Source organism: Selaginella moellendorffii, unplaced genomic scaffold, assembly GCF_000143415.4.
Source record: "Selaginella moellendorffii unplaced genomic scaffold, v1.0 SELMOscaffold_1, whole genome shotgun sequence".
In the NCBI taxonomy this organism is placed as follows: Eukaryota; Viridiplantae; Streptophyta; class Lycopodiopsida; order Selaginellales; family Selaginellaceae; genus Selaginella; species Selaginella moellendorffii.
In genome coordinates this window covers 5,022,204-5,035,577 of record NW_003314262.1, presented here as the reverse complement: position 1 = coordinate 5,035,577, position 13,374 = coordinate 5,022,204, and the positions used below count along the sequence as shown (strand labels likewise).

General features: G+C 49.3%; 5 protein-coding genes across 9 annotated transcripts; 4 read left to right on the top strand and 1 right to left on the bottom strand.

Moving 5' to 3' along the window:
• The first annotated feature begins 85 nt into the window (after nt 1–85).
• LOC9663218 (WAT1-related protein At3g02690, chloroplastic) lies at nt 86–4,199 on the top strand. 4 transcript variants are annotated; one of them, XM_002962165.2, is made up of 8 exons: nt 86–229; nt 286–858; nt 911–958; nt 1,018–1,140; nt 1,192–1,368; nt 1,426–1,597; nt 1,667–1,727; nt 4,083–4,199. In XM_002962165.2, exons 1-8 carry the CDS (start codon nt 131–133, stop codon nt 4,195–4,197), a joined length of 1,368 nt encoding a protein of 455 aa, XP_002962211.1. In that variant the 5' UTR covers nt 86–130; the 3' UTR covers nt 4,198–4,199. The 4 variants fall into 4 exon arrangements, with proteins under 4 accessions (XP_002962211.1, XP_024542567.1, XP_024542550.1 ...); XM_024686799.1 differs by lacking the exon at nt 4,083–4,199 and adding an exon at nt 1,776–1,908; XM_024686782.1 differs by having other exon boundaries at nt 1,018–1,368.
• Nucleotides 4,200–5,874: 1,675 nt separating this feature from the next.
• Nucleotides 5,875–6,638, bottom strand: LOC9662530 (40S ribosomal protein S26). The gene is made up of 4 exons (XM_024685452.1): nt 6,471–6,638; nt 6,325–6,409; nt 6,126–6,262; nt 5,875–6,068 (listed from the first exon to the last, which is right to left on the bottom strand). The coding sequence occupies exons 1-4, from the start codon at nt 6,564–6,566 to the stop codon at nt 5,982–5,984; spliced, it is 405 nt and encodes a 134-aa protein (XP_024541220.1). The 5' UTR covers nt 6,567–6,638; the 3' UTR covers nt 5,875–5,981.
• A 60-nt stretch (nt 6,639–6,698) lies between these two features.
• On the top strand, nt 6,699–8,133 carry LOC9663217 (E3 ubiquitin-protein ligase SINA-like 2). The gene is made up of 2 exons (XM_002962164.2): nt 6,699–6,935; nt 7,001–8,133. The coding sequence occupies exons 1-2, from the start codon at nt 6,699–6,701 to the stop codon at nt 7,682–7,684; spliced, it is 921 nt and encodes a 306-aa protein (XP_002962210.2). The 3' UTR covers nt 7,685–8,133.
• Nucleotides 8,134–9,099: 966 nt separating this feature from the next.
• LOC112349400 (dolichol kinase EVAN-like) lies at nt 9,100–11,248 on the top strand. 2 transcript variants are annotated; one of them, XM_024683770.1, is made up of 12 exons: nt 9,100–9,264; nt 9,312–9,571; nt 9,623–9,727; nt 9,778–9,878; nt 9,928–10,097; nt 10,147–10,333; nt 10,390–10,455; nt 10,504–10,592; nt 10,649–10,763; nt 10,818–10,869; nt 10,922–11,013; nt 11,076–11,248. In XM_024683770.1, the coding sequence occupies exons 1-12, from the start codon at nt 9,110–9,112 to the stop codon at nt 11,187–11,189; spliced, it is 1,506 nt and encodes a 501-aa protein (XP_024539538.1). In that variant the 5' UTR covers nt 9,100–9,109; the 3' UTR covers nt 11,190–11,248. The 2 variants fall into 2 exon arrangements, with proteins under 2 accessions (XP_024539538.1, XP_024539544.1); XM_024683776.1 differs by lacking the exon at nt 9,100–9,264 and having other exon boundaries at nt 9,512–9,571; nt 9,664–9,727.
• A 219-nt stretch (nt 11,249–11,467) lies between these two features.
• LOC9662528 (tubulin alpha chain) lies at nt 11,468–13,275 on the top strand. The gene is made up of 4 exons (XM_002962163.1): nt 11,468–11,560; nt 11,667–11,901; nt 11,969–12,339; nt 12,619–13,275. The coding sequence occupies exons 1-4, from the start codon at nt 11,468–11,470 to the stop codon at nt 13,273–13,275; spliced, it is 1,356 nt and encodes a 451-aa protein (XP_002962209.1).
• Nucleotides 13,276–13,374: the final 99 nt, after the last annotated feature.

Here is a 13,374-nt window from a genome sequence, read left to right as displayed (position 1 = left end):
GGCAAGGCTGTTCGAGGTCGCGGGTTCGATCGTGGCAAGCGAAGATTTCCTCTTAGGGTTGACGGAGATTCATTCAAAATGAAGATCCAACGGCGGCATTTGATCCGAGGTATCGTGTATCGTGGCAGCTATGGCTGCCTCGAGCCATTTGGGCGCTTCCAGGATTCACAGAGGAATTCGGCTGCCTGTCAAGGATGCGAGCTCTCTTCTCGGGAGAGCTTTCTTCCCGGTAAGAGATTTTCCATCTGGGTTTGAGATGAATGCGTTATATCTTGCTTGGATCAGTGCCACCATCAAAGAATCATACGATCCAGACACGAGTTTCGAGTGTTGTGCAAGAAAGTCGAGAGCGAAGCTGAAATCGTCGAGACCAAATTCGTCGGCAAACCCGAGCTGCTCGAAAATGGGAGAAAAATCCCGACCAGTTTTGAGGAGATGGACTGCGTTGGAACAGGCACAGATGTGGAGTGTGTCTACAGGGACTTGGAGAGCGACTTTAGATTCGGCGGCACTGTCTCGTCCAGAGCGATCGATTCATCGGACCCAGCAAGCAGCAGCAAGGCTTTCAGCAGCGCCGAGAAGAGAATGGATCAAACCGGGAGCTCGGGAGCTTTAGACACAGCGCTGCTAGACAATCTCCTCCTGATATCTCCGTTCTTTTTCTGGGGCACGGCTATGGTGGCCATGAAAGGAGTTCTTCCAAAGGCGGGACCTTACTTCGTTGCATCGACGCGGCTTGTCCCGGCTGGATTGCTGCTAGTCGGATTTGCGAGCTTGCGAGGCCGGAAGCAGCCGTCGGGGCTGTATGCATGGCTTAGCATTCTCATCTTCAGCATCGTCGATGCGTCGTGCTTCCAGGTTTGCGGAGTTTTCTCCTCGATTTGTTTCATTCACTTCGAACACTGTCCAGGGATTCCTAGCAGCAGGACTTGGGAAAACAAGCGCTGGACTTGGAAGTGTAAGTTCTTGCGATCATAGAATCAAAAACTGTTCTTTGCTCACTTAGAATTCATGCAGGTTATCATAGATTCGCAGCCTTTGACAGTAGCCATTCTCGCGTCGATCCTGTTCAACGAAACGATCAAGCCTCTGGGAGTTTTGGGACTTCTTCTAGGCGTAGCGGGGCTTTTGCTGCTGGAGGTGATCACAAGCTTCATAGTTCTTGCATCGTCTCACTGGAATTTGCCACAGGTTCCAGCTGAATCCTTGGGAGCACTACTTTCCTCCGGTGGTGGCATAGAATTCTCCTCCAGTTTTTGGAGCAGCGGAGAGTGGTATATGCTCCTCGCTGCTCAAAGCATGGCTCTTGGCACGCTCTTGGTTCGCTGGGTGTGCAAGTTCTCGGATCCGATCATGGCAACTGGCTGGGTACGCAAACCATGAAACTTTCAAGCTCGAAAAACTCTGTTTTGTTTTCTCTCGCAGCATATGATAATTGGTGGCTTGCCATTGTTACTCCTCGCAGCGTCTAACAACGAGCCCGCCTTGAATGGTCACTTGGAAGATCTCATGGTTAGTGACTGGGCTTCTCTAGCTTACACCTCGATCTTTGGGAGTGCTATAAGCTATGGTGTGTTCTTCTACAACGCCACCAAAGGTGAGAGAAAAGGAAGGATTTTCTTCGACTCTAGCGTGATTGAAAGTTTTGAGTTTGTGAGTTCTGCAGGGAGCCTCACGAAGCTGAGTTCTTTGACATTTCTCACACCAATGTTTGCGGCTTTTTTTGGGTAAGCGTGGAGCATTTTTTCCATGATTTAAAAGCTTCTTGTTTGTAGATATCTTGTTTTGGATGAAAGCCTCAATGGCGCTCAAATTTTGGGAGCTACGATCACACTCGCTGGTATTTATCTTGTAAATGCAAGGCCCCCTTAAAATAGCAAAATTCTTGATTAAAACCTTAAAGGAGCTCCTACAGAGTATATATGTGGTTTCAGCCCTAAATTATCCTTAAAATATGAGGGCTTTTGGGGCGATGAAGGTGGTGTTTAGACAACTCCTTAGAGATGGTTCCTATGGAGGATTGGGGCAATGTAAAGTTAGTTTCAAAGGAATGGGTGTGTGCATAGCATTCTACGCTCAGGCTTTTGGCAAGTCGAAAGGTGTATAATTTTCAGTGAGGGAAGTTCCTTGGAGAAGCCCCGGCTCAAGGAGTTGAAGCAGCTCTTCTATGTTCTCACAAGAAGTCATGATCGGGAAGTGTTACTGAAGGCGGCGGCGCTGGACTTTGTGATGGAATTTGCGTCCACGCAGAGTGTTGAGGAGGGATTTGATCCTCTTGCTTATGAAGGCAATATGGCCTACGATCACAAGAGCAACCTCGCTTACTTCCTGTTTGTGAGTACGCACAGATTCAGGACGCTATGGACGGTGCTTGTGTGTGATCTCTTCAACAGACAGGTGAAGGCTTTGCCTAGCTTTCAATCCTTGGGACATGATCCCAATGGTGGAATGGCCATAGTGATTGACAAGAGTGACGCGAGACGATACAAGCTTGTTGTGCCCATGATGTCGCCTGTGTTGCATGGATTCGAATCCCACTTCTTGTCGGTCTTCGACTCGAGCATCAATGGGTGGGAGCAAGTCGATCGCATGGCACAGGATTTCGTTAACAGCCCAGTTTCTCACGGGGGTGAATGGTACGGGTTGAGACGTAAGCGAGTGGTCAAGTACGATGGGCTAGAAGGTGAGAAGTACAAGATCATTGTGGAGCTTGGCGCTGCTGTTACTGGGGAGTCTAGACCACCGTCAGAGATGAGGCTTGAGAAGTGGCAGGATGGGTTCTTAGTTGCTCGCTATGATCCCACGCGCGGGCTCCTCCGGCTTTTGGAAGTGGTGGAGAGTAGTTTCAAGGAGCTTGCGTGCTTGAGAATCGATGATCCACATGAGGATCCACCGTCGACAGATCTGGAATTTAGCATGAAGACTATGAATGACAAGGTTTATATCGCATTGCTCACAACAGAGTGGTATAAACTCATGGAATGGAGTAATGGGGAGTGGAAGCAGCTCTTGGTCGAGGAAGCTAAAGGAAGATATGCTGTCCAGCTTGTTTAAACAAAGGTTAAAAAAAAAAAGTAGTTTTCTTTTCGAGACCTGGCCCTCTATGCGATCTCTTGCGTCCATAGGAAGAAAAAAGAGAGAACTCATTGCATTTCGATGCCTCATGTTATAATGCACGCCATGTAAAACTATAGTCTTATGATAACTCCTAGAATTAGTTTTGACAGGTTGTTTCATTCTACTTGGGAAAAGGACTTGGAAGTGTAGGTTTTTGAGATCATAAGATCAAAAGCTGGATTTCTACTTCCTAGAAAATTCATGCAGATTATCATGGATTCGCAGCCTTTTACAGTAGCCATTCTCGCGTCGATCCTCTTCAACGCGACGATCAGGCCTCTAGGAGTTTTGGGACTTCTTCTAGGCATAGCGGGGCTTCACCTGTGGCAAATTCCAGTGAGACGATGTAAGAACTATGAAGCTTTTGATCACCTCCAGCAGCATCCAGCTGAATCCTTGGGAGTCCACTGCTCCAAAAACTGGAGGAGAATTCTATGTCATCACCGGAGGAAAGCAATGGAGCGGTACATCCTCCTTGCTGCTCAAAGCATGGCTCTTGGCACGCTCTTGGTTCGCTGGGTGTGCAAGTTCTCGGATCCGATCATGGCAACTGGCTGCGTACGCAAACCATGAAACTTTCAAGCTCGAAAAACTCTGTTTTGTTTTTTCTTGCAGCATATGATAATTGGTGGCTTGCCATTGTTACTCCTCGCAGCGTCTAACAGCGAGCCCGCCTTGAATGGTCACTTGGAAGATCTCATGGTTAGTGACTGGGCTTCTCTAGCTTACACCTCGATCTTTGGGAGTGCTATAAGCTATGGTGTGTTCTTCTACAACGCCACCAAAGGTGAGAGAAAAGGAAGGATTTTCTTCGACTCTAGCGCGATTGAAAGTTTTGAGTTTGTGAGTTCTGCAGGGAGCCTCACGAAGCTGAAGTCTTTGACATTTCTCACGCCAATGTTTGCGGCTTTTTTTGGGTAAGTGTGGAGCATTTCTTCCATGATTTAAAAGCTTCTTGTTCGTAGATATCTTGTTTTGGATGAAAGCCTCAATGGCGCTCAAATTTTGGGAGCTACGATCACACTCGCTGGTATTTATCTTGTAAATGCAAGGCCCCCTGGGTCGAAAATTAAACAATAGCAAAATTCTCGATTAAAGCCTTAAAAGTAGCTCCTATTAATAATATAGATTTGGAGCGCCACCTAGAAGCCCTAGCCGCCAAGGAACCCTAAGCCTAGAACTAAAATATTCTAGGGCTTTTGGGGCGATGAAGGCGGTGTTTAGGCAACTCCTTCGGGAAATTCTAGAGATGGTTCCCATGGAAGATTTGGGCAATGTGAGGTTAGTTTCCAAGGAATGGGCAGCATGTGTGCATAGCATACTATGCTCAGGGTTTTGGCAAGTCCAAAGGTGTAAAGGAAGTTCCTTGGAGGGAAGTTCAGAGTCCGAGTTGGAAGAGCCCGAGGGCAAAGAATTGATCCAGCTCTTCTTTGTTCTCCCAAGAAGTCGTGATGGGGAAGTGTTACTGAAGGCAATGCCATTGGACTTTGTGATGGAATTTGCATCCACGCAGACTGTCAAGGAGGGTTTTAGTTCTCTTCAGTATCAAAACGAAATGGCCTACGATCGCGAGAGCAACCTCGCTTACTTCCTGTTTGGGAGTACAAGGGGGTTATCGGGGATATGGACGGTGCTTGTGTGCGATCTCTTCAGCAGACGGGTGAAGGCTTTGCCTAGCTTTGAATCCTTACAACATTCTCCCAATGGTGGAATGGCCATAGCGATTGACAAGGGTGACCCGAGACGATTCAAGCTTGTTGTGCCCATGATGTCGGCTGCGTTGTTTGGAATCGAACTCCACTTCTTGTCGGTCTTCGACTCGAGCATCAATGGGTGGGAGGCCCAGTTTCTCACGGGGGTGAATGGTACGGACGGGTTGAGAGCTAACCGGGTGGTCAAGTACGATGAGCTAGAAGATGAGTACAAGACCATTGTGGAGCTTGGCGCTGCTGTTACTGGGGAGTCTAGACCAATGTCAGAGATGAGGCTTGAGAAGTGGCAGGATGGGTTCTTAGTTGCTCGCTATGATCCCACGCTCGGGCTCTTCCGGCTTTTGGAAGTGGTGGAGAGTAGTCTCAAGGAGCTTGCGTGCTTGAGAATCGATGATCCACAGGAGGATCCACCTACAGCATGGGTGGGAGATCCGACATATGTTCCAGTAGTGAACTTTAGCATGAAGGCTGTGAATGACAAGGTTTACATCGCGTTTCTCAAGCCAACAAAGTGGTATAAACTCATGGAATGGAGTAATAGGGGGTGGAAGCAGCTCTTGGTCGAGGAAGATCAAAAAAGATATGGTGTCCAGCTTGTTTAAACAAAGGTTTCTCAAGCTCTAAAGTTTTTATCACTGAAAGCAGCCATTTGATTACTACTGGGTTTGAGCATTTGAATGCGTTGTATCTTTCTTTGCCATTATCAAAGAACCATTCGATCCAGGCACGAGTTTTTGCAAAAAAGTCGAGAGCGAGGCTGAATTCGTCGACAACAAATCCGTCAGTCTCCAAATGGATGAAGGTCCCGGCCAGTTTTGAGGAGATGGACTGCGTTGGAACAGGCACAGATGTGGAGTGTGTCTACACGACTTTAGATTCGGCGGCACTGTAGCGATGGATTCGTCGGACCCGGCATTTAGCATAAGGCTAGGAGTGACAAGGTTTTGCTCAAGCCACCAAACTTGCGAGCGAAGATTTCAGACCCAGAGGGTATGAGATTTTCCCAGATCACATCAAAGCTGGAAGAATCAAGAGATTGATCACAAGCAACAAAAACTTCCATATGAGATTAAGAAAGCCATTCCAAACAAAAGATTAACTCTCTCTTCGTTAGCCGGAAAGGAAGAGTAGCAAAGTTTCGTGCTGACCGATTTATCGGGGCGGTGGTGGACGCGGAGCTCCAGGACCGCCAGGACCTCCAGCAGCACCAGGGCCACCAGGTCGAGGAACAAAGTCCTCCTACAAACACCACGAGAGAACGCTCGTAAGAAATTCCCAAATCTATAGCTTTCAAACCTTGCGCCTCTGGAAGGGTCGCACTGGCGGATTTCGGTCCCTTCTCTTCTCTCTCGATCGGACGCGCACGACGTGAGAGTGGATCGCGCAGGAGACGCAGTACTGCATTTTCCCGTAGAGCTTGGGGAGCGTGTAAGCTGCAAGAACCAAGACATTGGTCATGAAACAAGCCTCCAGAGAAAAAAATTGAGCTGCTTACATTCGTAGACGCAAGCGTCTTGCACATCGCGCACCGCTGCCTGCTCCACGATGTTCCTGACAAGGAAGCGCTTCACGGCCTTGTCCTGGAGGCGAAATCTCAGCTCCGCCGGCAAAGAGAGATGGAAAATCCTCTAGATGTCATACCTTGGGGACGCAGCGCCCACAATTGGAGCACCGGATTGGATCGACATGGCCGCGGCCGTGCTTGTTGCGGCCGCCATTCCGCCGCTTGACAGTCATGATGCAAGGCGCTGGCGCTAGCTCTTTGATGCGGCGGCTAGGGCTTCCCCAAAAGCTCTAGGGTTCTTCGCAAAAGTATATTCTTGGCATTTAGGGTTCTTCATTTTTAGTCCCTTTCTTTTGGACCTAGAAATGGTGCGATTTTCCACACAGACAATTGCCTCGAAGCGCTTGCGTATCTCGACGCCCGACGGGGAGACATCTGCTATGGCAATGGCGATGCCGATGATGTCCATTCCCTCGGCGCCTGTGGCGCCGGCTGCCTCTGCGAGCACGGCGATGGCGGACGGCGCTGTTCTTGCGACGCTGGATGTGGATACGCTCGATTGCAGCGTGTGTATGGAATCCCTGACCCCGCCGATCTTCCAGGTACCGATATTCGATCGATTTCCATGTTCTTGGCATTGATTCTCGGTGAAATATCCCTCTCGCAGTGCTCGAACGGCCACATCGCCTGCCAGAGCTGCCGCTCCAAGATCAGCGACGTGTGCCCGACGTGCTCCAAGCCGCTGGGATCGATCCGCTGCCTGGCCATCGAGAAGCTCATCGAGACGCTGAGCGTGAGCTGCAAGTTCGCGGACCACGGCTGCGGCGCCATGCCCAAGTTCGTCCACAAGGCGATCCACGAGAGGAGCTGCGAATTCCGGCCATGCGCCTGCCCGATCAAGCCCTGCAACGTCTCGGCTCCAACCAGAGATCTCCTGGCGCACATCGTCGAGGCGCATCAGGTGGCGCGCTACGATTTCTCGTGGGAAGCTCGGTGCACGCTCTTCCTCGCGGGGCCAGAGGCGGCGTTCTTCCTGCTTAAGGTTGAAGGGCTGTGCTTCTTACTCCACCAGGACAAGAATTCTCTCGGGAGCTCGCTCTACGTGACTTACTTTGGAGCCGCGGCACCGGACGAGTATCTCTACCAGGTGGAGCTCAAGAATGGGAAGAAGAGGCTGCTGTTCGAGAGCGTGGCACAGACTTTCTCGCAGAGCAGGCAGCCCATGGATTTCCTGGTGGTTCCGGCACATATGTTCCCAAGCGAGGGGCGTTTGCAGCTGGAAGTTTCTCTCCAGAGGGTCGGGAGCTCCTCGGCCAAGAAGAGGATCAGCTTCCAGGACGCGATGTTCTAGAGTTGCAAGTAGACCAGATTGAGCCGACGAAGAACAGGGACGCGATGTTCTAGAGTTGCAAGTAGATCAGATCAAGCCGACGAAGAACAGGAGGACGCGATGTTTTAGAGTTGGAAGTAGATCAGATCAAGCCGACGAAGAACGCTTTTGGTGGTGGCGGTGCTCGACGATGGCTGTGGAGTTTCTTTCAGTGCGACGATGGGATTTTGGATTGCTGCTCGGATGGAAAACCAAGTTAGCTGTGGGGCCTCTTGCCCGTGGCAATGACGAGGATGGCAAGCAAGAGGAAGATGATCAGGCCTGCCATGATGTACTTGTTCCTGGTGATCCTCCGGCTGATGTTGTGGATGATGACTTTGCCCCGGGCGATGTTGTCGTCCACTCCATGCAACTGGATCATCCAAGAACAGACGATCTAAGCGGTGATCAAGCGCAAAACTTACGGTGTTCTTCGAGTGCTGGAGAACTTCCCGCTGCCGGTGGAGGTCCTGGAGGATCGAGACGCCGAGTTCTTCGGTCTCCACCAGCACCTTCTTGCCTTCTCGTATCCGATCGCCGGTTTGATACATCCTATCGGTGGCGGCGGCTAGTTGGACCTGTTGTTCTTGCGAGGTCTGGAGCAAATCTGCTGGGACTTAGTCGAAGAGCGTCGCCCAAGACGAAGGGTTGAGAAGAAGAAGGAAGGATTTACCGTGAATTGGCCGCTTTCCAGGAGCTGCTCTCGCGCTCCAGCGCCCATGGACATCATCTTAACTTCGCGCTTGAGATTTGTGAGCTCCGCCTTGTAGTTCTTGAGCTTTCCCAGGAATGCCGTCTTCTGCGGCGGCTGGAGCCCCCGCGCCTCGAGATCCATCCTCCTGATCTGAAAATCCATCGATGAGAATCTAGCTTTCTTGGCGAGAAAACTTCCGTTACCAAGGAATCCCCTTCGTCGAGCGCCGTTTTCAATTCAAGAACTTTGGGTCTCCTCTGATCTGCTGGAATTTACCGCTTAGATCAATCGATCGAAGGAAGGGATTGATTACCCTCATTGAGAGCTCCAGCGGCGACGCAGCCTTGCTTTAGACCGGAGACAAGCTCCTGGTACTGCCGCTCGTAGGTCTGGAACATCTCACTCATCGTGCCGGATTCCAATTGCCCGCAATCTGGATCAATCCTCTTCGCTAGAATTCTAGAAATGGATCTACTCACAAGCCGCAATCGATCAAAATCTCCTCTCTTCGCCGCAAGGCATGAATGATCCTCCCTACGATCCTCTTCCTCTCTCTGATTCCATTGCGATAAGCCATCGCTTCCAACGATCTAGCTCCCCTGGCGCCCAACCCTAGCCCTGGCCAAATAGGGTTTTGTTCTTTTTCATATTTTGGCGCTAAGGAAAAGCATATGCTCTTTCATTTTGAGGAATCTGCCTAGGGTTTATCCTCGATGGAGGAGCTCGTTGTCGCGGCGATCACGCTCTGTGTGGCGCTGTCTCTCTCGATCGATCACATCCTCGAATTCTCTGCGATCGTCGCGCTCGCGGCATGGGCCTGGTTTGTGGAATCGCGTCAGAAAGGGAAAAATCCCTACTCCAGCTTCAGGTATGGAATTTTAGCCCGATCCATTGTGAAAATCCTGCTCTGTGAAGACCAGGTGCTTCGACAGGGATTTTTCTGGGCTCGATTACTTGGCCGCTGGTACTCGCGTCTCGGTTTAATTCTTCTGTGGATCCAGCCTCGACAAGCAAATTCTCGTTCTGGAGCGCTACGCTATGCAGTCTAAGGCTTCTAAATTTCTTCTCCAGCGACACTTCGTCGGTCACACTTCTCGGGCAGTCGTCCCTATTTGATTATTTCAAAGGAGGAATCGCGTTGTTTGCTTTGAGCATTGGTTTTGCAAATGCAACTGGTAAGTAAGCACACGACCGTGACGTCGTGATTCTTTTTTTGACTCTGGCAGGATTTATGGATTTGATTCCAATTGCTGTCTTGGCAATCCAGTCTTGTGGATCGGCAAGTTTCTTGCGAGCTATACTTCAAAAGTTCCCGGGATGTGGAACGCCAGGTAGTCTCTACGTTTTTATAGCTCGATTCTTATATCTCAACTCTATCCAGGGGAATTGATACTTGTGGCCAGTGGATTAGCACTATATGGAGGAAATCTGTTGCTCACAATTCTCGGCAATCCAATTGATCCTCTCGACTGTATGCTCCAGGTTTGTTCATTTGTTTGATAACTCAGAGGAATACAATTCATCCATATAGGTTGGAGTTTTCGGACTGAGCCTCATGCCACCAGCTTACAAATGTTTCCTGTGGCTGACAAGGGACTCCAAAGCTACCTCTTTCGCCGCAGCTTTTCTTTCCATAATGCTGACAATAGCTCCTGCGTGGTTTCGCTTAGTGGCAGGAGTTCATCGACACCCAGTTCTATGGTACACCGCTTTTTCTTCTTTTTCTTGTTCGAATTAACTCTTTTGATAGGGTGGTCAACTTTATGCTGGAAAAGCCACTGCTACGTTTTGGACTCTGCTTGTACTGGCTCGCAGCACTCTGCTTACTTCCATATCTCTACAGCATTGCTAAACACAATGGTGCTCCACAAATACTCGTCCGCAAGGGCTATCATATTTTAGCAGTGATGATGTTCGTCCCAGCGGTTTTGATCGAGGTACGTAAAAATGTATGTGTATTCATGCTCATCTTCTTGCTCTTTCTATATGTCAGAAAGAGTTTTTACATCTGGCTTTCACTGTGGCTCTTGTTATCTTCGGCCTCGTGGAAATGCTGAGGGTAAGGTTAAAACAGTTTTCTTGTCTGTTAACGCTCCCTCATCCCTAGATATGGCAAATTCCACACATCGGACCAAGGATCACAGAATTCATGGCTGTTTTTGCTGATCATCGAGACTCAGATAAGCTTATTGTCAGGTATGGACAGATGATTCCTTGAGACCAAAACTAACTTCCTTGTCTCGTCTTGATAGCCATTTTTCTTTGCTTCTTGGATGCGCAGTACCAGTCTGGTTTCATCACGGCTGGAGACTCCGACCGTTAGCAACTCTCGCAGGAATTTTGAGCATCGGAATTGGCGACACAATGGTATGGAAATGAGATTTATAAACGTTTTTACGAGTCGCTTCTTCTTTCTACCAGGCATCATACGTTGGATACAACTATGGATCATGGAGAATCAGCAGTACCAGCAGTGAGTAGCAATTTTCTATCTTGTGACGGTTTATAAGCTTGGTGTCCTTCAGAGAAAACAGTGGAAGGCACCATGGCTGGAATCATGTCCTTGGGTTTCTCGTGCGCTCTCATTCAAAGACTAGTATCTCCTATATGCTTTCAGGTAATTGCACAATTTGTTTTTCTACTTCTTTCCTTTAATTGTTTTATTTTTCTTTCTTTTAGACTTACCAGTTAGCGATTCCTGCGGTGCTTGCTGGATTGCTAGAGGCTTACACGTCCCAAATGGACAATATGTTTGTTCCTCTAGTTTTCTATGCGAGCTTTCTCGCAATGTGAAAGCGAGGACGAAGAGAAAATTTTGCGGTTTCTTAATTTCAAATTCAAAATTGATGTCATTTGGGCGGGAAAAGAAGGGGTTAGGGTTCCACGTTGGCTATGCCGGCTGACAGTTCACGGTTGTCGGCTGAAATGGGCGGTTACACCCGGACGCAGCATAAAAAGCGCGCGCTTTTAATCTAGTTTCAAGCCATAGCTTTCTTCTTCTTCTCTCGTGTAGACTCCATTCGTGTGGAGCTTTACAGCTTAAATCGTGAGCTGCCAGAGAAAACATCACCATGAGAGAGTGCATTTCCATCCACATTGGGCAAGCTGGAATCCAGATTGGAAACGCTTGCTGGGAACTTTTTTGCCTAGAGCATGGCATCCAGGTTCTATTTTCATCCTCTTTCTCGAGAACTTCTTTGCTTCCTTTCGGTTTCTCTTTCGATCTAGCTTTAGGTGAGACTAACTTGTCTCTTTTCTGGATTTTTGCAGCCCGATGGACAAATGCCGAGTGATAAAACTGTCGGAGGTGGAGACGATGCCTTCAACACCTTTTTCAGCGAAACCGGAGCTGGAAAGCACGTCCCTCGCAGTGTTTTCCTGGACCTCGAGCCGACTGTGGTGGACGAAGTTAGAACCGGAACTTACAGGCAGCTTTTCCACCCCGAGCAGCTTATCAGTGGCAAGGAAGACGCAGCAAACAACTTCGCCAGGGGTCACTACACGAGTAAGATCACGAAAAATCTCTCGAAATCATTCCAAACTGGCGAGATTAAATGACTTTTTTTTCGCAGTTGGGAAAGAGATCGTTGATCTTTGCCTCGACCGGATACGGAAGCTCGCTGATAACTGCACGGGCCTTCAAGGATTCATGGTTTTCAACGCTGTTGGTGGTGGAACCGGCTCGGGGCTGGGCTCCCTATTGCTCGAGAGGCTCTCGGTGGATTACGGGAAGAAGTCCAAGCTTGCGTTTACAGTGTATCCTTCTCCGCAAGTCTCCACGGCCGTGGTGGAGCCATACAACAGCGTTTTGTCAACTCACTCTCTGCTAGAACACACCGACGTTGCTGTCATGCTCGACAACGAAGCCATCTACGATATCTGCAGGCGATCACTCGACATCGAGCGTCCCACGTACACGAACTTGAACAGGCTCGTCTCGCAAGTAAGAATCGTTACTCTTTTCTCAAGCCGGTTTCTTTCGATGTTTTTGCATGGTTCCAGTTTTTTTCTTCTCTTTCTTGGCTATTTCCTTTCTTGCGAAGTTCCATTCTTTTGGATCATGGTCTAAAGATTTGTTGCCGTCGATAGCTTCCTCTTTGTGATTTGAGTTTTTCTTTTCTTGCTTAGCAAAAAATCCAACTAGGGTGTTCTTCTGGTTGCTAGTTTGCTTGATACTCAGTTGATCATCTTCATTGTAGACGACTTACAAAGTTTTCGACAGGTGATCTCATCCCTCACAGCTTCCCTCCGCTTCGACGGGGCTCTCAACGTCGATCTCACCGAGTTCCAGACCAACTTAGTCCCGTATCCTCGCATCCACTTCATGCTCTCCTCCTACGCGCCGGTCATCTCCGCCGAGAAAGCTTACCACGAGCAGCTCTCCGTGTCCGAGATCACAAATACAACCTTCGAGCCCGCTTCCATGATGGCAAAGTGCGATCCCCGCCACGGAAAATACATGGCCTGCTGTCTCATGTACCGCGGCGACGTGGTCCCAAAGGATGTAAACTCGGCGGTGGGAACGATCAAGACCAAGCGGACGATCCAGTTCGTGGACTGGTGCCCGACGGGATTCAAGTGTGGCATCAACTATCAGCCCCCGACGGTGGTTCCCGGAGGAGATCTGGCCAAGGTCCAGCGAGCGGTGTGCATGATCTCAAACTCGACGAGCGTGGCGGAGGTGTTCTCGCGGCTGGATCACAAATTCGACCTCATGTACGCAAAGAGGGCGTTCGTTCACTGGTATGTCGGCGAGGGGATGGAGGAGGGAGAGTTCTCTGAGGCTCGCGAGGATCTGGCGGCGCTAGAGAAGGATTACGAGGAAGTTGGAGCCGATTCCACTGAGGGAGAGGGCGAAGACGAGGGCGAAGAGTATTAGTGCCTTTCCCGCCTGTTTTCAAATACTTAAATTCAAAGTGGAAGAATATTCGTTAGGGCAAAGCCATTAGAAAAAGATTAGAAAATCAAATATGGAAAG

Bases quoted from the DNA above. Each gene is read 5' to 3' on its own strand.
- LOC9663218 (XM_024686782.1), top strand. From the start codon at position 131: ATGGCTGCCTCGAGCCATTTGGGCGCTTCCAGGATTCACAGAGGAATT. The intron at 230-285 runs GTAAGAGATTTT...TGCTTGGATCAG, and splicing joins TCGGGAGAGCTTTCTTCCCG to TGCCACCATCAAAGAATCAT. The intron at 1,598-1,666 runs GTGAGAGAAAAG...TGAGTTCTGCAG, and splicing joins CTTCTACAACGCCACCAAAG to GGAGCCTCACGAAGCTGAGT.
- LOC9662530 (XM_024685452.1), bottom strand. From the start codon at position 6,566: ATGACTGTCAAGCGGCGGAATGGCGGCCGCAACAAGCACGGCCGCGGC. The intron at 6,410-6,470 runs GTATGACATCTA...TTTCGCCTCCAG, and splicing joins GTGGGCGCTGCGTCCCCAAG to GACAAGGCCGTGAAGCGCTT. The intron at 6,263-6,324 runs GTAAGCAGCTCA...TGGTTCTTGCAG, and splicing joins AGACGCTTGCGTCTACGAAT to CTTACACGCTCCCCAAGCTC.
- LOC9663217 (XM_002962164.2), top strand. From the start codon at position 6,699: ATGGTGCGATTTTCCACACAGACAATTGCCTCGAAGCGCTTGCGTATC. The intron at 6,936-7,000 runs GTACCGATATTC...TCCCTCTCGCAG, and splicing joins TGACCCCGCCGATCTTCCAG to TGCTCGAACGGCCACATCGC.
- LOC112349400 (XM_024683770.1), top strand. From the start codon at position 9,110: ATGGAGGAGCTCGTTGTCGCGGCGATCACGCTCTGTGTGGCGCTGTCT. The intron at 9,728-9,777 runs GTAGTCTCTACG...AACTCTATCCAG, and splicing joins CCCGGGATGTGGAACGCCAG to GGGAATTGATACTTGTGGCC. The intron at 10,870-10,921 runs GTGAGTAGCAAT...GGTGTCCTTCAG, and splicing joins GAGAATCAGCAGTACCAGCA to AGAAAACAGTGGAAGGCACC.
- LOC9662528 (XM_002962163.1), top strand. From the start codon at position 11,468: ATGAGAGAGTGCATTTCCATCCACATTGGGCAAGCTGGAATCCAGATT. The intron at 11,561-11,666 runs GTTCTATTTTCA...GGATTTTTGCAG, and splicing joins GCCTAGAGCATGGCATCCAG to CCCGATGGACAAATGCCGAG. The intron at 12,340-12,618 runs GTAAGAATCGTT...AGTTTTCGACAG, and splicing joins TGAACAGGCTCGTCTCGCAA to GTGATCTCATCCCTCACAGC.